The sequence below is a fragment of the Rhipicephalus microplus genome, chromosome 7 (genome assembly GCF_043290135.1).
Source record: "Rhipicephalus microplus isolate Deutch F79 chromosome 7, USDA_Rmic, whole genome shotgun sequence".
In the NCBI taxonomy this organism is placed as follows: Eukaryota; Metazoa; Arthropoda; class Arachnida; order Ixodida; family Ixodidae; genus Rhipicephalus; species Rhipicephalus microplus.
The window spans coordinates 22,031,937-22,054,650 of record NC_134706.1 but is presented as its reverse complement, the minus strand read 5'-3'; the positions used below and the strand labels follow the sequence as shown (position 1 = coordinate 22,054,650).

General features: G+C 44.5%; 1 protein-coding gene across 1 annotated transcript; it reads left to right on the top strand.

Moving 5' to 3' along the window:
• The first annotated feature begins 818 nt into the window (after window positions 1-818).
• On the top strand, window positions 819-7,927 carry LOC119179344 (uncharacterized). Its single transcript, XM_075868072.1, has 4 exons — window positions 819-855; window positions 3,883-4,065; window positions 5,259-5,414; window positions 7,598-7,927. The coding sequence occupies exons 2-4, from the start codon at window positions 3,919-3,921 to the stop codon at window positions 7,832-7,834; spliced, it is 540 nt and encodes a 179-aa protein (XP_075724187.1). The 5' UTR covers window positions 819-855; window positions 3,883-3,918; the 3' UTR covers window positions 7,835-7,927.
• Window positions 7,928-22,714: the final 14,787 nt, after the last annotated feature.

Genomic DNA, 22,714 nt, shown 5'->3' with positions numbered 1-22,714 from the left:
ACACAAGCGAAAAAGTCGACCACGAAAACAACAGCAACAGGAGGAGAAAAGCTGAAAAAGGTTCCACATCCCGCCTTTTATTGGCGATTAATCGGAAGTGTTCCTGCATATACATGAAAGAAGTCTGGTTTTATTTTAGGTTAAGTAAAAAACATACATCTGTTTTCCGAAGTTGCATCAATGCGTGAACTCTTTTGGATTAACCTATGTGGTGTACTATAGTACGATTTCCCATACACCCTAGGGTCATTGCGGATACTGAGTACAGGTTGTAGTATTCAATAGGAACATATGACACTTGTTTGGTTCAAGAATACGGCAGTGGACTAATCAAGGTAGTAAAGCCTCGAATATGTGGTGCACATACCGACGCTGGGGGATGGGCCAACGACCGGGTAGTTCTAACAGTTTGACACTAGTGATGACCTATTTGAATAGCCCACACCCACTCTAGTCGATTTATCAATAAAACAATACCTATTTAGAAGAAATCACTTACGTATCGGCAATATAACTAATGCCTGATAAAATAGAAGTAAATTTTTAATAATTTAGAGAATGGCGCTCAAAACCGTCCTAGCTTTTTTTTTACCCGCCTGGTTAATAGCGGTTCTGCTCAACTAAACACAGACATAATGTCGTGTTCGCAGAAAAATATTTCTGAACAACTGCAGCATGAAAAATCGACGAAGGATTGACACTGTGCTTGTCGCCTTGTTTCGACCTTGCCTTGCGCTGTAGTTATTCGATAAGATGTTATCCCACGCCCAACCCGTCACTTCGGTAAACGCCCTACAGGAATCATGGCATGTCATCAATCATGAAGAGGAGGAAGAAGATTATTTTGTAGTCAAGGTAAGCTTTGCTTTTTCATATTCTCCGGCATCATTTATATTTTGCTGAATAGCAATATCTATTTTGCATCAAGACTTAGAAGATTCTCTCTTCATACATGAAGTGATGACCTCTTCATTGGACATAAACGTAGGCTACCTAAACCGAAGTTTCTAGGCTCACAAGGCGCGGGTCTGAACAAATCTCTTGGCTCTCTTTCAGACAATTGCTTTCTCAACAATCTGCCTACCCAGGAACCTCGCACAAAATGATACGGACTACTTGATTTCTGAAATGAGCTAGGTTGCGGCCGCAGCTGAGAGTTTCGTTTGAAGCACTGATTTCGATCCCGTACCTATGCATGTAGAGTTCGCAGAATCATAGGCGTGCTTCTGGAGGAGAGGTGGGTGTTCCTGCTTTAAATACCAAAGGGGGGGGGGGGGGGGTGCGTGACGTCTCCCCATACGTCTACAAACCAGAGGCCGTGGGCATTGTGAGAAGCAGTTCAAAGCTTCATTTACATTTTACAGCGAGAACTGTTATTTGATCATTAGGGTCGCGTGCACCACTGCTGTCCACCGCCACCGCCGCCGGTGTCCGTAACCACTATGACGCAAAATAACTAAAGAACGAAGTAAATAAAAACACCAAGGACACAGTAGGACACGAACCCGGGTCCCCTGCATGCCAGCTGAGTATTCAACCACAGAGCCACGCCGTATTTAGCTTGCTTTATTGTCTTGCAAATGCAGACTTCACATACTCGACGAAATACAAGAAAATAGCTGTACAATCACAAAGTGCAAGGGGGAACCGTCAGCTTTGAGCTGACAATTTCTTAGTACTTTGGCAAACGTAACAACTGCTCAACTTGCGCAATACACTCCGGTACATCCTCCTGCACCTTGAGCACTTCAAGGAAAGGGTGTACAGATTCACTAAAATATCACACTTATCACGCTTCTACATCCGCATTTTCAAAGGCATTTCGAGTTTGCCATATGCTCCGCAGACCCAGGTGCATAAGGTACGCCAGCCTCGTTTTCAACAGAAAGAACACAGATGTCATATGAACTTCTCATCAATTCTTTTTTCAGGGTATTTTCCAATACGTTCGTAAAATCCACGCCGCTCCTGCAATATATAAACGTGTATGTTTATGTTTTATTGCCTAAGTAATTATGTGCACCACATGGGCCAATAATCCCCCAACTTTCAACTCGTAAAGTAACATTGTGTAATATGACGAAACAAGTGCTTGGAACTCCGTTGCGAAATGGGCGTTGATGTCGTGGAAGGAATCGTGTTAATGTGAGCAACAACGCATTTTAGAGCATCAAAAGAACATCTAGCATCACACAATGTGGATCAAAAAACGATTGGGTTGTCGAATGCTCCGACTCCATTACAAAAGTTACAATAGTTTCAGGCATAAATCTTCATCGTTGTAAGCCACTGCATCAAAAAATCGCACAAAATGCTTTGGAAGTGCCGGGAGCGGATAACACGCTTCTCTGAAGAATGATGAAGGATGGTATGGCGAATGCCTGCCTATCACACAAAAATGATGAATGATGACATAGAGGGTACCCGGAAAGTGTGCTTGTAGCAGTTACCCAAAGAATCTTTGAAAAAGCTCTGAAAGGCCACTCTTCCAGCTTTCACTGTGACTGAGCTGGATACTTTCAGGGACTACACAAAAAATTCTCGTTGACTCGCACAGTTAAAAAAAAGAAAAGGCTGAGCTTTTTGTTGGCAACTGACGTCACCTATGGAAAAGTGCTCAATACATGAAATCAGCAAGCACTTCGACACTCTACGTAACACTAGCAGGCTGACACTTCTGTCACGTGAGATCACTGGCTCTCTAGTCCGTCCTTTTGTCCGTGCTTTGTTCGTCTGTCTCTGGTTCGTTGATCCGTCCGTCCGTTCATAGCTTACGCTACGTATATCCTGCCATAGGCCAGCCAAGCCAGTGCTTATCTTTTTTTATCTCATTGCTTCTATCTATTTTTTATCCAACTCCATAGTCGTTCTTTCTCCTATAAGAGTTCTTTCATCCCACGCCTGACGAACAGGCACTGTGTTCCGATAGTATAGCCAAACCAGAGGAAGGTGACAAAGAGTATGGGTCGGTTCACAATGATGAAGAATCTTGCTAGCGGCTCACGAAGTTTCTCCAAGCTTAAGCATCTTCTCTGTTAAAAACTAAAGGAACCCTAATCCAATACCTATGAACCTGGAACTGGCACCGTGGCGCTCGACTGTCACTGCGTATTCATTGGGTTAACAATATGTTTCATCACACTGCTGAAGCAAATGTAAGAGGCCACATACAAACAGGCACATGGTTGAGACCTACTCCACTAAGTGTCGCTACAATCTCAGCAGCTACTGAGAAAACCGCGTCCTCTTTCAGTGACCTCATTTAACTAGAATTAATCATTTTTAATATTAATTGGCACCTAGGTAAACCGGCCTTCTCATACCGCATGCATGTAGTATTTCTTAAATTGAAATAAATATATTCAATGGATGAAAGTTTTATTTTTGCAAGGCTTTATTTCTGATTATACGGAAACTGGAAGCATGTTATTGACTAGGTGTGCTTGAAAGAAAAACGAAAGTTTCATTCGTTGCGCAGCTTACTATTATTGTAAAAAAAAAAGGCCCTGCACCCTCTGACTTTCTCAACACACACTTGCTGCTTACGGGTTCATCGCAAGGCTACGCATTACGAGAGATTCATTGCAGAACATCGGCGACATAGGCTACGTGGTAAGCCACAGTAAGATGCGACATTGTCGAGGTGTGCCCATTAAGTAATATCATTTTAAAGCCTCTGTTTATCTTCGGCACTTGTGCCCTCAATTTGACGCGCTTTCAGCGCGTCGTTACAAAGTTCAACGTAGCATGGGAACTTTGTGACAAGTTCCTCATACCACGTTCTTTTGGTCTGAGAGCCAAGCCACATTCTTAAGAGTTCTGAACATTTTCTCTGTGAGTTCTCAGGAAATAGTCACAAAGTTTGCGGTTTCCGTACTACAGGTATACTATTCTAGCCGACGCACATTGGGTGGACTCATGGACAACCCTTCTGAGGATCTCAGCAAAGGCAGCAGCAAGTCCAAGTCAAAAAAGAAAAAGCGTCGGGGGTCCAGAGCTTCACTTGGATCAACCAGCTCGAGCGAGAAGCGAGAAGCTGCTCCTAGTAGCGACTCTTCGTCTGCGGTAGGTCTTTAACGCATGTACGGCCAGCTGAAAAATGCCCCTGAACACGGCGATAGAAAATTCTGACGTCTTCTCCAATAACGGCGCATGGCACGATGTTACGCTTCGCCGGTCGCGGGGCTCTTTTGCGTGTGTGTTGAGGCGACAGACTGCTGTGGTGGTATATTACAGTTTTCGTATTTATTCAGGGCCATGTCTGCTAGGACCATTTTCTGGCTAGGACCATTTTTTGCGGCAGCGAGGGAGGGGGGGGGGGGTACAACAAGAAGTATCTGTAGTACTTTTTGTGACAGCTCCTATCTTTTCTTTTTTCTTCGAAAGATGAAAGAAAAATTTAGTTGATTTGATAGTTCTTCGCCACTCCACGATAACATCGAACGTGACTGAATACAGTTTTGTCTTCACGATAAAAAATGTCAGCCGCACAAGAATCTGTGGTAACTAAATATTAATCTTGTAATAAGTGTAGTTTCTGTTCTACTCATGGCATCTGACGTGCTCATTCCCCCCTGGTTGTGACGATTCAACACATTTGCATGCATAGCCCTGCGTCAAAAATGTGGAAGTGCAATGTACACCAGAAAATATACTCAAATATACAAAAAAAGCCTTAGCACGTCTTTCACGTCTGTTCGCTTAACACGTCTGTTCGCTTTCTGCAGAACGTAGTCTATGCACCGTTCCAAATGCTCCGGAAAGTCGGAACAAAGTTCCTGACTATTTCTTACCGTAAAACTATCTCTTTCCGAAGCAATTGTGTTTATTTCAACTCACCCTTTCCTTGACACAGTTACCTAGTGTGTGCCGCTGGAATACTTTCGAGGCATTATGTCGAAACTGTTGCGAGCGATCAATAGCTACAACGTGCGATAACAAGCCTAGCTTATTGAGTGTGCTGTTTCTTACACTTAGGTTAAACTTCTGAGTTTTGGGGGCTAAATTTTCACAGTTCGGAAACACACCAGAGTGAGTTTGGTGTGCTTCGGTGAGATCACTCCACTGCCGTGTTCTAGTGCACACACCAGCTTGGTTAGGCTTGAAGGCGCTTCCTGGAACCGACCAACTGGTTTACTGACGAAATTGCCAGAAGAAAGGAGAGCCCACTTTTTTGTACGAAAAGCTTTGTGTAAAAAACTTTGTGTATATGGGCAGCAGTACACATAGCCTTATACCACCTATTCCCGATACCGCAGGCCACATCAGGCTCCGAGACAGCAGCCGCCGGTTCCCCACCTGTGGCTCCCGCTCTTCTCATCCGGAAAGGATCCAAGACCTCGACTGGCTCGAATTCTTCCAAAGAAGAGGAACGCGCCAGTCGCGTTACGCGCTACGTGCGAGATAAGCCCAAGGTGAGTGATACAAATACAGAGTCTTTTGTAGTCCGATGTCATAACATGACGTCATGGGTATGTCATCAAGCCATCACAGGACATTGTCACGTGATCAAAGGCATCCATTCAGGGAGTCAGTGCGAAAACCATGTGATGTGATCATGCAATGCCTCACGTAGCGGAGAAAGTGACAAACCACATTTGACGTCAAGCGATCTGGATAGAAATAGAATGAGGATATACTATATTAGCTGGGGTCTTAAGTCCGGAAACCACCATAGGGCTAGGAGAGACGCCCTAGTGGAGGGCTTCGGAAATTTTGACCATCTCATGTTTTTTTAACGTTCACCGACATAACACAGTATACGTGGGCCTTCACCATATCGCCTCCATTTAAACGTGACCGCCTCAGCCGAGGTCGAACCCGCGACCTTCTGTTCAGCAGCTGAGCACTTTAGCCACTTTTCCACTGAGGCGGACAGGTAGAAATAGGAGGGGGGGAAGGGGGTAATCAGTACAATAAATTGTGAAGAAGAAAAAGCAGAAAGATTTATTTCACCTCTGGGTTTACTTAAGCAAGTAATTTAGGAACGATGCGGATTTTATGCAAAGTAACCTTCGTGAAACTTCACGTTGAAATACCACTGACATCAGCGAAGCTTCATTGCTTGAAGATGCTTTTTTTGTGGCACCATTGACCTTGTGTTCTACAATAAGTATTATGAAGTTCCATTGATTTCAAAAGATCACAATTATATTGTACTCAATCTTCTCACTCAGTTATTAGCATTGCAATCAGCTTTGAGGGAGATATAAGATTTTTTTGCTAGTAAACCCACTTTATTGAGCTAATTTTGGCATCCACGTTGTGTTGCTCGACCAGCACCTTGAACGACTATGCTAGGTCTCCTGTTGGTCGGCGTTCACAAATTTTTAACGCCACCATGCACACAATTTCGAGCGCAAAACAGCGTTCAAAATTGTGCCACAGATTTCTAGAAATGAAACGTACGAAATGTGTGTTGATTTTTTAACTGCCAAGTCGACATGTCGGAGCGAAATGCATTACTCTAACTCTGATAACAAGCTCAGAACCGCCCTTGCGATAGACTCCTCTAACTAATAGCGGGTGCGACTTCGCGCAGCAAGGCTTGCGAGAAAGTGTTTTTGAGAACGTATAACTCGAACGCAACAGCCACTAGGCTATTTAGAATACCAACTAGATAGATGCAACCAGTAGGGCTACAGACATCATCTCTTCCTGGTTAGCAAGTTCTGGCACAGAAAGCTTTCAAGCTTTTGCAATTTGAAAGGCTGTGAATGAACCGCAGAGCAGCCAAATCGTAATCCCTACTTTTTTAAACACAACCAAATTAACGTAACTCACACTTATGCCGAGAAAAGCCTTACAAGGTATCATAACAATATCACAATTAGTTAATTATAACATAACTTGAAAGAAATTAATGCAGACAGAACGCACTAGATCATCTATGAGATCCGAATGAACAACTTTGGTGCTCGACTTCCTGGGATCAATACCACAGAAATTGAACTACGGCAGAATGCATGTAATGTCAATTAATGAGCATCATTTGCACTTTGCAATCATAGCACATCATCTTCTTGAATATGCTACTACGGAATCATGTGTTCATGTGTGACCCTTCGGTCCCTTGTGAGTAAGGTTCTATGTGAGCTATAGCATAGTGCTGTGTACGATTACAACCATTTAGCGCATCGTATATATAATAATGTTTTATTTTAGTCGATTACGTACACTTCATGTTCCTCGTTGTTTTAGTATTTACACACTTATACAGACTTTTAGTGCGCACGATTTTAGGCCTTTACACTAAGCTTCTTCTTTGACCACATCTTGTTATATGAGGCGGCTCTATTTGCGCATGAGTGGCAAATAGAGCCGCCTTGTGCCATAAAGCCTTATATATCATCATCATCATCATCAGTAATGTTTCTTTTTCTTGACGTAATAATCAGTTGATTCATTTGGTTTTTCCCGCCAAAATAACAAGCACCTTAAATATACCTTTTTCACAGTAGTCTTTAAGCTCTCAGTGAGAGTTCTTACAGAGGCATCAGCACCACTCCCCGCAAACTGAGGTGCCATTAAGCGTGCCGGGATAGCTGCGTTAGGGTAATTCCTAAGCACAACACGGCTATATTCATGCCAACCGCAGGTACCACCAGCACTGGACATCTTTTCGAGAGAGCATTCGTCCATGGCGTCGCCAGTTCTCTCACCACCTCCAGAAGGTGACCCCAACGCCTCACAGGGCGCAGCAGAAGGCACAGCACAGGCCACAGCCCAACCTAAGGAACAGGGTCCTGCTCCAACAGGAGAGACTCAATCAGGTCCAACACAAGGTCAAGCCAATGACCCGGCCACGCAGCAGGGTGGCAAGGACAAACACTGACACCAGCTGCCTACCTCTAGATTGCCTAAACACTGTGATGATGTAGTCTAAATAGGTGACTGAATTAAATCTATCAAGTATTTTTTTCCAATATCAGAAACTTCCCATTTAAAATATCTGCCAAATCTTCTGTTCCTTTTTCCTCTTCATGAAGATTTGCTGCTCCAAACTAGCTTGTCTCACATAATAAAACAATTCAAATCACTGATTGGAGTCCCTTCTGAAAAACAGTTGCGTGCTAGTTCACTAGCAGGCCTATCGAAACTTCTCTTCGAGCATTGTTACCTTGTCGAATGATCTCAAGTGTCGTCAACAGCAGGCCTATCGAAACTTCTCTTCGAGCATTGTTACCTTGTCGAATGATGTCAAGTGTCGTCAACTAAAACACCGAAGGCCAAGTTCGTCTATCTGCAACCACGCAGTTCCAAGCGAAACAGGCGTCGTCTTTCAATGGAATGAGCCCATGGCGTCCCTGTCGACTGGCCGAGTGCATCCGCTACTGCTACTCTGTGATCACGCTAACTATGCCATGGGCTGTTGCATTGCTCTCCGTTGGGCAAGGTAACGCGTTCTATACCGAAATAACTATATGTGCAGTTAATTTTTCCCCATCGTGGACGCCGCTGAGAAGTCTCGCCGAACATAATAGCACGCGCTCGCCCAAGGCCATCAGCGCCGACGATGAGTAGATCTCACCGTATGCGCCAAACCCTGCTTTAGAAAAATGGGACACGGGAGCCAAACGATATAACCACTGAAAGAAAATCCTAAAGCAACAGCTAGAAAAACACGAATGAAACACTGGTACCGAGCCTATCCCGAGGTGCGGGGGTGAAAGAAAAATGCTGTAAAGAGGAAAACGCAGGAACAGGGCACGCCATCGCGCTTACCCACTATACACACACAGCGGAACTGCCCATAATGTGTGCTTTGTAAGCTGTGGCTAAACTGCGGGAAAAATTGGTCAATGAACCCTCCCTCTTTGTCTTATCTGTTTGCACGAAGCACCTTAAAGTCTAGGCTTGTCCATTAACCGGTAATGAAGATAACGGAATAAGTGTGTTCCCAGACCACAGATTCTCTTCCTGCCATCATAGCACGGCACATGCACGGTACCCATGGCACGAAGCACCTTAAAGCTCTATACGTCATAACGATAACGCTGTTTAATAAGCGTGTTCCTGACCCCACGCTTTTTTTCTGCCATGGATGAAAAAGACCGTGAAAGCGCTCACGCCCGTGAAATTCAAAACTGCAGCGCCGACTACGAGCTGCTACTCAGGAGACGATAGTGCGGCATGCTGTGGCTCAACGTCTACGCAGACAGCAATACTCCAGAGACGAGAGCTCGGGAAACGGGTGGAAAACGGCAACGCCACCAACAAGCTTCTACTGGCAAGTTGAGAACGCGAGTAGTAGTGGCTCAGTGCCAAAAACTCGCTGTATATATGGGATATGCCACTCATTTACATAAGCTAGTGGACAATGTCACGGGTGGTTTACCGCAAAAATCATCCCCAGTGCTTTTCCTACTCGTCATAATTCACTACGTGGATTTCTATGCGTATATTTCTTTCGGCTAATTATGGGACACCTGGCATGCCGTTTAGGCTTACATCTATCCACATATCGAGGCTTCACATCGAAAACATAGCTGGAAAAGGTGCAGATCACAACAAAAAAGGTTATTACGGCTACAGGCACATCACAGTTTTGTTAAAAGTCTGGTGTTAGTATATTTAGCCTTAATTAGTATTTATTTAGCCTTAATTTTATTCTCTTCGACTACCCGATCTCATTTGTTTTAGTGGCTGAAATTCTGTCACTGGTGCTCCCCTTACGATCAATGAACATAGTCATTGCATGAGCTGCTTCATATTCCCAAATTACCTTTGCACTGCACTTTCTGTTGCTGAGAGCCATGAATAGGCTAAGATGTTTCATGCGCAACTACCCACGCCTTTCAGAGAAGTTCTCTTAGTTTGGATGCTGTACTGAAAGGGTTGTTTTTTTTAACAAAAATGCCAATTATTTAGCAAAGTCGCAAGTAGGTGATTTCACCCTTATAAGGGTTTTCTGCCTAAGGGATGACTGAGTGATTTCACAGGCATAATATTGTGGGAGTTTTTTTCAGACACACTACTGACCAGCTACACCAAATATTCTTACTTTTATCCTTGTGCAAAAAGCGAAATGTTACAAAAAGGCTACAATATACACTAGCAAGAAATTTTCACTGGCATAGGAGTCAATGTCTTAGTATATACGAGCAGCTTGACAATTATTATAGATGCACAGAAATACTAACATCGCTGGAAGAAAAAAATTTCCGCCATATCCACGAAGTGAATGATGATGAGTGGGCGAAGCTCCGGAGGTAAACCTGGTAAACCATGAATCCTCTGTACATTTTGCCCACTCGACTTTATTACATCGCTCCCCCTAGCGTACGTCGCCGCACTAAATCGAACGATTGCCTTCAACCAATGATACGCGCCATATGTGACATCATTCCTATTTTATAAGATCTCGCGTCTTTCATCAACTACAAGTACCGCTTTCTAGTTTATAACATCTTGCGTCTTTTCATCGTCAGCTACAAGTACCACCATCTAGTAAACACTACAAGAACTAAACGAGAGGTGGCTACATACAGGAGACGGTACCGCCATCTAGTGAACACTGCAATAACTAAACTATAGGTGGCTACATACAGGGGACGGTACCGCCATCTAGTGAACACTGCAAGAACTAAACTAGAGGTGGCTACATACAGGCTACAGGGGACGCACAGCCCACGCCCTAAGGAACTTTGCCCCTAAAAAACCACTGACGTCATAGAACAAGACACTCTTTTATGACGTATAGAAATGTGGCTATTAGAGGGAAAAGAAGAGAAAAGTGAGCCCCGTAACTATCTGCATCACGGTGCGACACCTCAAGAGTAGCTCACAGGGAATGGGGGTGAGGAGGGATTAAAAGAATAGAAGTAAAGATATAGAAAAAGAGAGATGCACTGAGCCAGCGAGCGAAGACATATCATAAAGGGTAGGAGAGCTAGAAAAGATGGAAACACGGTCACGGGAGTCCGAGGACGGGGCACCACTTGCGAGAGCTCTTGTCAGCGTCAGGAGATGGCGTAAGGCAAGTCCAGTAGGTCAGAGCTACGCTGTCGTCGGAGATCGGCGTCAGGAGATGACGTAGGGCCAGCCCAGTCGGCCAGAGCATGCTGACGTCGGAGATCGTGAGGGCACAACCGGTCGGCACGGAATCCAGCGAGCGAGATCTTTATGACGTATACGTTGCAATGTTGTATATATTATGCAATGTTTCACTTCTAGAGTCTCTTTTGTTTCAATAAATACTCACATTGACACCAACATTAATCGTTGTGCTATTATATGAAACCGCTCAATTCTTGGTAAATCCACCCTAGTGAGTGCGAGCCCGGTTATAGCTCAACAACAACCATTTGTCTCTATTCAGCCTTCCTAGTCAAAAGATCTTCCGTCACTGGGAGGTTTCACAAAATAGTGAAACATAAAATTACAATCATTTATAATTAACGTTGCATCAAAAATGTGATCTCTAAATAATTTCGGTCTTACTAAATGTAAATTGTATATCTAGTATGTATGATCCACCCGACTCTTGGCTGATTTCCCTGACGGGGAAGGTGCCAATATTCCAAGGAGCATCATCATCATAAACAACAACCCTTCGGACTCTACCTCGAGCCGAGCGCGTGAGCTTGATCGCCACCTAGATCGCGAATAATTGAGTGGCTGAGAAGAGAACGTCTTCGAAGCTTGGCTGTTCATTCTCCATTACCGTCTCAGGGACACCCGCATCTGAAAGGAGACCGCCACTCAAGGTTTTAACTACGAAAATGAGCAGTCAGCCTTAAGAAGATTTTCTTTTTATGCACCAAGTCCTGGACACGGTCGTTCTCATTAGGCCTCGCTACTCGTGGTCTCTCATTCGAAGGTTCGCAATGGCCGACGCGTTCAGCGACACACTGGCGATGTCACTGGTCGCCGTCGGCCTCATTCTCATCGGGCTGCTCATCTGGGTGCTGATGCGCTTGTACAACCGCGAGTACCGCCGGGAAGCTGCACCTTCGAGGATAGCCACGCCGGGCACCGGGAGTCCGGCGGATACGACGGCCACAATAGTGGGTCCCTTCAGAACATCAGGCAAGAACCTCCCCACCCACGGCATGGATAGTGGCAGGCCGTCGGCTGAGGTATCTGAAAAGCCGAAGGATCATACAGCGGTAAGCGTATGGCCGCCTCTAAACGTCTTGACTTGTGGGATGATTTCAGTGACATTATGCATGGTTGCAAGACGGCAAAGTTAATTAAGCATGATGGCATATGTGTGGTGGCATTAGAGCATGGTGTCATATTTAATGGTGACATAAAGGCTGATAGCATAATTTATAAAAATTCATGATTTCTTGTAATGCCAAGTGAGTTAGTACATTGCTTAACGGGTGTGTCTATTGTCCCGGCAACCAGGATAATTGATCAGAAGTATTTTCCAGCAGTCACCTCTCATTGGCTCTCATAAGTCCCGTGGCTAACTGCCGGGATAAATTTTTGTATGATTCTCCCGGCAACCGGTAGAACTTAATCTAACCTATTTAACATAATCTAACGTAACCTAATCTGACCTAACGCACGCTGGGCCACGTCTGTACAGTCTGTCTCGCAGCCTAATCCAACCTAATCTAACGCACGCTAGGCTACGTATGCCCCGTCGGTGGTGGTGGTAGTAGTTAGAAGAGGAGAAAGACGCCTAGTTTTTGCAGCCCGGTTGGGAGCACGGTGATGTGCCTAGTCTAACCTAATCTAACAAACGCTAGGCTACGTACGCCCAGTCTGTCCCGCATCTCTTCTCCCCACGGCAGTCACTCACGTGACATACGAGAGCCAATGGGAGCTGACTGCCGGGAGAAATTATTTTGAACAATTATCCCGGTTGCCGGGAGCATAGACACTTCGTTGCTTAACAATATGCTTGTGGCCCGACTGACAGTCTGGATCCCTATTCTGTCGCCTGGGATTTTTGAAAGGTGGAGTGTCTTGTGGTCAAGCTCATTCAGGTGTGCGGCGTGACCACCTCTTACTGCGCATGTGCAGCCCTCCCCTCTCGTCTTCTTTGCTCCCCTTTTTCTCGCCTCGCCACGCCGACGCAGGCAGCGTCCACTAGCCTCCGCTCTTTTCCCCCTCTCTCTTCCAGCCTACAGAAATCATCTCACAAAGAAACATCCTGTGCACCTCCGAGCAAGTTTTTCTAACATCATTCACTTTGTGGATATGGCGGTGATCTTTGTCACTCGTTTACAGTTGTGCTGTTTAAACCAGGGTTTTTTTTGTTATATTTTTGTCAAGTAAGATGCCAAAGCTTCCCGGATGTGCCGTTAGCAGTGATGTTAACATCATTAACTTTGTGAATATGGTGGTGATCTTTGTCACTACTTTACACTTAGGCTCCTTGAACCAGTCTTTTCTCCGTTATTTTTTTTTCGTCACTTAAAATGCCAAAGCTTTCATGGCTATGCCATTAGCAGGGATGTCAAAGCTCTCACGAACAGAAAACGTAGCGACCACTAAGATGAATGATATTTTATAAACAAATGCTTTCATTCTTTATCACAGCATTTACGCAGGGCTACTTGGCTGCTGCAACGGTAACTTCGCTTCTTGAGACATGCATTCTGCAATGCGCTTTCAGCATGCTTCCCTAAATTAATTGGCTCTTCATCTTCTGTGGTTGTTGTTTATCTCACACCATTCTTTTTGAACACACCTTTCACACTACGATATTGTTTTTACAATTGATGTGGGAGTATTCCACCATAAATCATTCGTTTCTTTTAAAAAAAAGTACACTTTCAACATCAATATTTAGGAAGAGTATTCAGTGCCTTCCTTCTGGCAGGTTTCTCGAGAGGAAACTCCGTCGTTACTTGATAAGCGAAAGAGCAAACGAGCCGAAGGGAAGCCAAAGGACAAGCCAACAAAACATAAATCAGAAGGAAAGCCCACGGAAGAAAAGTCAAAGAAAAGGCCAGTGGACGAGTCAGTGGACAAGCGAGCGGCATACAAAGAAGGACTCGAAGCGAAACCGCATCGTCACCGCAGCAAACTGCCCCCGGGCTCACCTACTAGGCCTAGCTCGCTGGAACCAAGCAAGGAGCAACCGCTTCAAAGCGAGCATCGAAAGAAGAAGCCTAAAGAGTCTGGCCATCTTTCACCCACAAGTGTCGAGTCCAGTAAGTCTTTTACACCTCAGTGATTTGTCACTACGTTATCACGGATCGCGTCAGCGCACAAAACAAAGCGTTTAACAATTATTGTTGCACTTCGTCCTATTGTCACACTTCCCCACCCTCAACCAATCTTCTTGATAATCGGCACGATACTCGTATGTGGCACTTGCAACAAATCATTGCGCCCATTTCTCTGTTGAGGTAGAGATTGTGCTAGCTCTGTTATGAGTAGTTGCCCTTTGAATTCGCTATAAGACGAAAGCGTGTCGTACACTCCGAGGAAGAAGAGTAGGAGTTTGAAGAGCGTCGACGTGAGAACGCTGCCACGAAAACGCTCAAAATGACGTGATAACGCTGCCACAGAACGGCAGTCGTAACTTTCTTCTTTGAAATTATTAGAACGGCTCAGAATTTTTAGCCATCATGCTTCCTTTCTAAACCTCTTTCAAATTTTCATGAACGTGGAAAATGTTGCCTTGTTCGATACGTCGTACTGCTAGCTTGCCTACCCTCAATAGCTTTAAGTATGGAGAGTGGTATCTATATTCATATAAGACTTATTGCTGAGCGAGCAAGTTGACGCCAGGGCGGTGCATATTAGCACGCATGTAAAAGCACTACTCCTTTCTCGAGTCTCTTGGTTGGAGCTAATACGTGTACCTGCTTGTATGATTTCTGTTGTCCCGATTAGTCGCCCTAGTGAGTATACCGTTTTCTGCGTGTGATGTCCAGTTAACGTTCAGTGTTGGTTTCAGGTTCGTACATAACTTCCTTCGCTATCGGGTTTAGCTACGCAAAGTAAGGCATCTTAGACCAGTTTATTTATAAATAGACCTTGACACGGTGTATTTCATGCCTTGTTACTTAAAGAGAAGGGGGGGGGGGGGTATTAAACTAAGGAAGACACATTGCTTCGGTGCTTTTCTATATTAGCTAAGACGCAAAGTACTTTTTCTATGTTTGATTCCAGCAAGACAGGCTGAACCTATTGCAATCTTTTTCACTATTCAAAGCAAGTAATGGGCCACATCTAACATCTATAATTTTTGTCTTGGCAAAAACATGCTGCCTTGATTGGTGTATGTTCTTGTTCTGCAGTGAACGCAGTCAGGCAGATGCTGATGAAAATGAAACCTGCTCCTTACTTGAACCTGATGCATTCGTGCTGCCTTTATGTGCTTGTACTGGCTTAGCTTGTTGGTTTATTGATAGATTTACTCAATGGTTCATTCATTGATTGATGATTAGTTAATTCGGTAATTGACTATTTTGTCAAGTGAACAAGTGAATGATTCGTTATTTCAATAATTAAATTACTTGCAGTGGTAATCAGTGTGAATAAGCTTAGTTACTGAGTGAGTGAGTGAGTGAGAGAGAGAGAGAGAGAGTGCATACCCCAGCCTTTTCTCCAATGAGCTCAATTTGTGATCGTTGCTATAGATTTTCCCGACATCGCATACGAAGTTCCAATCTTCACTTGGGTGCATGTTCGGCGTAGTCCTTTTCAGGCTTGCTGAGCTAATTAGGTCATCATAATCAATTTAGTGAAACCACTGAAGTAAACTAGAATGAGCGTGAAACACGGAACAACAGGTACGGTTGCGTTTTGCGCTGTGCCTCGTTTCCTTGAACACCTACCAACTAGCTCAAATAGGCACTCTAGAGTGGAACCATGTCTCCTGGTTTATATCGTGCTCTTTGCTCATTAAATAACAAAATTATAATCCTTTTTAAACATGCTAGATATGTGCACGTGCCAATTTATTCCAATGTATGACCGCCAGCGTATGACTGTCAGCTATCACTTTCGGTTTGTAAATATCTCGACAAGATGTCTCGGTGAAAAGCCTAGCTATTGATCATTGAGAGAATGGCCACCCATACACCTGGCGCAGGCATTTCGAAGCGCAAGGCTCCCAAGCAGCAAAAGCGATCAAAACAAGCAGGGGCGCCAGACTCTGCCATTGCGTCTGGCAGCTCAGGTGTAGCTTCCCTTGCATCACCGGCTGGAGCCGCCGCACAAGAGCCTGCCAGTGCCGTTGCGGTAAGGATGGCAATTGGGGCTTGTTTGCATAGCAAGATAATTGATGGTAGCGCTGGCTAAGAACAAGAATTTAAAAAGCAATATTCAACACAACACAATTCTGTGTTGCATCTCATGTGTGCCCTATGTACTTTTTCTCAGCCTGCACTACTATCAATTATTTATAATTATATCTTTGAGCAAAACGCAAAAGTTCACTTCAAAAGCCCCCAAGTTTCATATACAAACAACGTGAAATGGCTACGTTACAAAATAACAAGAATTTTTAAATGTACCTTGTACTGTTAAAAAGAGTTAAAGGCATCACAAGGCAATCGAAGGCAGCTAACCCTGGCCTGGAAATAAATATTCGCTTTTTTTTTCTCACAGTGGGGCTTTACGGCAAATGCTTATGCGCAGTTCACAGTTTTCATCCATGCATGAAGATGAGGGGTCCAATTTTTCGCACTTACGTAGCTCGTAGCCTGTTTACTCATCACCGTCGTTATAGCACTCATTGGTTGATTAAAGTTCACTACGATGCTCCAGCGAATGTTCGCTGAAAGTGCGCAAGAATTAGATGCCAGAGTTGGTCAAGCAAGTGATATTAAGGGCATGTTAGTCGAAAACAGGAAGAAACGGGCAGGGTATGTTGCGCAAGGACAAGATAACCACCAGTTAATAAAAGCAACGGTCTGATTCCAAAAGAAGCCAAACGTGTGAAGGTGAGACAAACAGTTTGGAAGGCAGTACAAATTGATACGTCTGCAGGTATAGCGTAGCCGCAGCAAGCACCGGCCTGGTTCCACTGACGAAATATAGTTGAGGCCATTGGGCTTGCAGTAAACACAGTCAGGCTGATGCTGATTAAACTCTAAGTACATGTCTCGTTTTTCTAACTTTCCGGTTTCTCACGCTTCTATTCACACAGCAGCAGCCCAGCCAGGCGCAAGTGGAAGGAGCCGCCCCTAAAAGCCCCACTGCGGCAATTGTGGAACCCGGCCCGCCTTACGCAAGCCATGACCTGGATGACCCCACCCTGCAGAAGCTCCGCAAAGAAGTGATCATGCGTCGTGCCTCGCACGCCTCTACGCGTTCGATACGACCACGGCCCGCTGTCGAAGATAAGGTAAGGTGCTGCAACTGCCATCTTATCTTTTGGCCTTGTTGGTATACAACATATCTCGTGTAATCCAGCCCCAATTTGGCGAGATAGGACAAGATGAAAGTGAGCTCTTTGTGCCAGTTTCGTCTTGTTTTGTCTTGATTAAATTTTCAGACTGCCTATAGGGCCAAATATGCGTATCGCCCTTGTCCCACGGCTGCGTTTGTAATTTATCAACTAAAATAAATGGTTCAGAGAACTGCGGGACTTCATGCAGATTCGTGATTCGCTGCGCAACACAGACGAATGGACAAAAAATAGGCACCAGTAGCGCAAGATCATAACGGGTTCATTAAAAACGAATAACTACATTGTTTAACTTCAAAAACGCAGGCGAACTTTTGCTAGTATACTCGGTTTATTTATTTATTTATTTATTTATTTATTTATTTATTTATTTATTTATTTATTTATTTATTTATTGATATGCGGGGTCGAATGCCCCAAAACTACTACATGATTATGAGACGCCGCAGTGGAGGGCTCCGTAAATTTCGACCACCTGAGGTTCTTCAACATGCATCTACATAGGAGCACACGAGTCTACAGCATTTTAGCCTCCATCGAGAATGCAGCCGCTGCAGCCGGGATTCGCTCCCGCAACATGTGGTCCACAGCCGAGTACCTTAGCCAGTACACCGCCGCGCCGGGCTGCTGGTACACTCCAGCAACTACAAGAAAGTTATCTCTTCTAATTACTGTTGTTCAATCCTCCCCTCTGGTACATCTGTGTTCATAAAGATAAAAGTGAATTTCGTCGTCTGCAATAAAACAGTTCTCAGTTTGAACCCGAGCTGTACATTATTATCTTTGTCCGGGTGAATGTGTTGCGCAACATGTCATGAACTAATATAAAGTCTCAAACGCACGCATTTTCTCGAAGACGTGCAAAATTTAATGCAGAAAAAAAAATGCATCCAGAAATGACAGTATCTATAGGGTGGTCAACATTGCTGGCACTCGCTTAATTTGTCCTCCCCAGATTGAGGCCAACTTCGACATCTTTTCGGAAAAACACTCGCCCGCAAGCATCGCCGAGGCGATGGCGGCGCAAGAGAAGAAGACCACGCATGAGCACAAGCATGAGCATGAACAAGAGTCCAAGCACGAGTCCAGGCACGACTCCAAACACGACTCCAAGCACGAGCACAAGCATAAGCGCGAGACACCGGTTTCGGGGCATGTCTCTACCGCCGGGGTCGGTGGAGTTCAGGCTTCCTCGGGGACTCTGTCCCACAGCACGTCGCCCGCCAAGAGCCCCGAATCACCCGCTAAAAGCGGCGCTTCGGAGTCGGGTGGCGTGGACGGGTCCACCATTGAAAAGCTGCGCCGGGAGATCATGATGCGTCGAGCATCTTACGTGTCGCAGCACTCCCTGCGACCCCCGCGACGTGCATTCAATGTACGTAACACGATATTGCTCGGATTTATTGTACAGTGGTACTCACATATACCGAACTCACAGAAAATCGAAAATTAGTTACATATAATAGATAACCTAATTTACGTTTTTAATGACGTATTGTACTTTAAGCGGGAATTTCGGTGCTGAAGTTGGCTTTATGGCACTGCTCCAAAATGAAAAACACGTGTACGGCAATGCGCCAATTTCTTTTTAATTGTTGTTTTTTTTTCTCGCACTTTGTAGCTGGGGATGTGGAGTTAAACGCGAAATGGAACGATTGCTATTTCTTCCACAGACATTTTATATCAATGTGCCATCCAATAGTGCGTATTCATTTTCCTGACGCCATTCACTTTTCAAATGCTTCAATAGTTCACATTCGCATACATATACACGTCTGTGTAGGTGGTTTTCGAGTGAGAACTTGAAAGCATTGAATTTCGTCTGGAAGTGTGACATCACCGCTCGGTGAATCGCAATGTTTGGTGTAGTACTGCGTGGCCGAAGGGTGCAATCGTACCAGGCAGCAATTGTTCGTGAATTGCACGAGAAATTTCCGGTTAAAACGCCCGCACATTACAGAGCGTTCCGCCGTAATCGGCAGGCCGGAGAGGTTTCGACGAAGTGTGCAGCTGTGCAGGTGGTCATGCTGCCTTACAGGCGCCTGCACAGGCGCATTGTGGGTACTCCGCCATCTTGAAAAAGGTATAATGATGGCGTAGTGGGCACTTCGCAGCTGTACTTCGGATAAGCACCCTTAGATAGCTCGAAACGATTGATTTCACCCACACGTAGGTTCGTTGGTTTTTGTTTTATTTGTTTGTTTGTTTTTGTTTTTTCGCGCCGTTGAAGTGTTAATTGATCAGCGAAGAAGGCTAGTTATTGAGGAGGTGATACGAATGTTGCCAGGTTGAAGCATCGCCCTTGAAGGCAATGCTGAAGCGTCGTGTAAGTTTTTCCCCCTAACTTGTAACTCAGTAATTACTTCCTGCGCTACTGTAGGATCTTGCTGCGCGAAATAACGTAGCACTGGTTTATGGGTCTGTCACTTTCCTTCCACAAAGAACATCTTTTTTGCCTTCTCTTTTGGCCTCCACGGTGGTGAAGTGGTTTTATGCTCAGCTTGTGAACCTAAAGTTGCGGATTAGATCAGGGTAATGGTGGTCGCAAACAAATGGCCTACAGACCCGCTTATTGAGACTAGGGGCACGTTAGGAAACTCCAGGTGTTCTGAATTTCTCGATTTGTCCAATAAGGTGTGCCTCCTAATTATATAGTGGTTTAGGCAAGTAAAAACCACGAATATTATTTCTCTTTCCGTCATGGCGTAACCATTTATGTGGTATTCTCCTAAAATTGGTCAACAGTTCTTAATATCGTAAGTTGAACATCTAGTCACTGGCATGAACTTTCGCTGTAATAAGTCGCTTGACAATGTGAGCGGTTCTTTATGGACTGGTCAGTTTTCAAATACTACTGAAACACTCGCTGACCCTCACAAACGTCTCAACGCGTAAGACCTCTGCCGGCATGTATTGAGGTGCACTGCAATGCATAATGCCGTTCTTATGACCCCGTCAACTTTATCGGAATGTTTGACAACACGCCCTTTTGCACTTAGGAGTTTCCTTAATTACTGGAACTGAAAGTTTCATAATCACAGTAACTATTATGACGTCTACACTGATATTAAAGGCTTAAAAATGCAGGCTAATGTGTCTAGAGATTGCTCTCTACATTGAGTAGCTTTAGGCTAATTCATTATTAACTAATGTGAGTTTTTCGCTCACCCTGGGCCCAGGTTCCAAGCGATCTAGACATCTTCTCGTCGGAACACTCGTCGGAAAGCAACGTGGTGGCCGGGTCGACGAGCAGGGCGGACACAAAACACAAGTCCAACGGCCCCGAAGTCAAGCTGGCGGCGCCTTCCACCGGCGCAAGTCCAGGGACCGGCGACTTGGACGAACACACTGTACGTCAGCTACAGCAGGACGTGATGAAGCGCCGTGCTTCGCACGTCTCTGTGCCTTCCCTGCGACAGTCCAATATGCAGCGGAATCAGGTGAGTCCTTCAAAGGTGAGAAACGCGAAACAACCGAGTGTCTGCACCACGAAAGAAATTCATTCATAATGATTTCATAGAAGCAGTAGCAATAAAACGAGCTTTGCTCGTTTTATTGCTACTGCTTCTATGAAATCATTATGAATCGCATGAAACGGCGATGAATCGCCGTTTCATGCGATTCATCAGTTCGATGGAGCGAGTACTATAGTACCATAGAAAACACCAAGATCAAACATTTAAAAACCATAATCGCGTTCTTACGCCATCAGACCGCAATATGAGTGTAAGACACACCGCAGCGGGATACACTCGAAACTGGCCACTTGGCGTTTTCAAAGTTGCACCTGCATAAAAACACACGGGCCTCTATAGCCTTTTACCTCTTTCCAAACGTGAGTGCCTCAGCCAGTACACCTTCCCTCCGCATTCCTCACATCACGTCGATTCACACGGTACGTGGAGTCCGACAAATTTTCATTGGAAAACAATATGTGTGTGTTTATAGTTGTCGAAGAATTCGCTCTCACCCATTTTGTTGTTAATTGCTCACTTCCAGGTTTGCTCTTTTGGTAAAACACCCAACAAGGAAAGGCGCTTGTCCCGGGTTTGATCCCCGAAAAAGTTTAGGTTTTTGGCAACTATTAGAAGTTTTCTTTGTGGCATAACAATGCCGACTTCCTTATGGCTTCGTGCAACAGAATTGGTGTTTATATATACTCGTTTTTTATAGTTACCCAGTCTTTATATTTTGTTTGTCTCTGTGGCACTTACAAGGATTGCTCTCTGTAGAGGCATCATATAGTGGCAAGCAACAGGGCCACACCGGCAAGTCATCTCTGTGTCTTCGACACACACCTATGATGTCTTCTGTTATTTCTTTTTTGTGTGTGTGCTTTCACAGTTGCCAGCAGATCTCGATATCTTCTCGGATCAACATGCGTCCTTCATGGAAGATCCATCTCCACCACTGAAGAAGAAGAAACACTCGAAGCCGAACATTCTTTCGGAGCCGCCATCGCTGGAGTGACCCCCTTGAGCCCTGACGACCGTTGTGTTCATCTTTCGATCACTCCTTGATTGGGACACCAGCGTAGTGTAGCCAAAGCGTGGGAGCTGTTCAATTTCTTCCCTATCGCAATTAGTGTACATATGCGGTAATCATGTAATCATACGTAGCACTCGCAGTTTTGTTGCGCTCAATAGAAGTCTTAATTATCGGCGTTTCCGTCGACTTATGCTTTTTTTCTACAGTCTTCCATATACCGCGAATTTTGTCTGAAATACCAAATATTAGAACTTCCCTGCAAGACAGGCTCATTACGAAGATCTCGTGTATATAAATGTGCGACTTTATTCTTTTTCCTAAAATAATTTCTTACCTATATCAATTAGAGGACCCTGTCTTGAATTATTTTTGTAATATTTTTTTACACTCGAAGAATTATTAATGCTCTGGTGAAGTTAATGATCACTTCGGCTGCTCCTTGCGATTTTCATTGTACAATTATCTTCTGTGCTTGTAATTTACAAGTATTTTTGTCATTCGTATGAAAATGCCTTCACTACTTTACTAGGAAGAGCGCGCTTGCTATTTAGTCGGTTACATGTATGTTCATTTGTAACCCCCCCCCCCCTTGTGATGCCACGAAGTGGTGTGGATATGAAATCAACATATAAATAAACCCGGAATTCATGCAGGCCTTGCGTGTCCCTCAATTCGCTTCTCTTATACTGAATTATAGAAAACATCTTAATGATTCATTATAAACATTGTTTCCAAACTGCTTCAGGGCAGGTAATGCGCTTTGTCAGCGTTTGTCTCAGTTCACCCACGTGTGTGAGCAGTGGAATCTAAAGCATGTCTATTTCATTTTTTTTTTTTGCATATTGGGCTGCTTTGAGCAGCACGATTCGCACACCTGTTTTACAGCGACGCTATTATTAC

Coding starts and splice junctions, on each gene's coding strand:
- LOC119179344 (XM_075868072.1), top strand. CDS start 3,919: ATGGACAACCCTTCTGAGGATCTCAGCAAAGGCAGCAGCAAGTCCAAG. Junction 4,066..5,258: donor GTAGCGACTCTTCGTCTGCG/GTAGGTCTTTAA, acceptor CCGATACCGCAG/GCCACATCAGGCTCCGAGAC. Junction 5,415..7,597: donor ACGTGCGAGATAAGCCCAAG/GTGAGTGATACA, acceptor TGCCAACCGCAG/GTACCACCAGCACTGGACAT.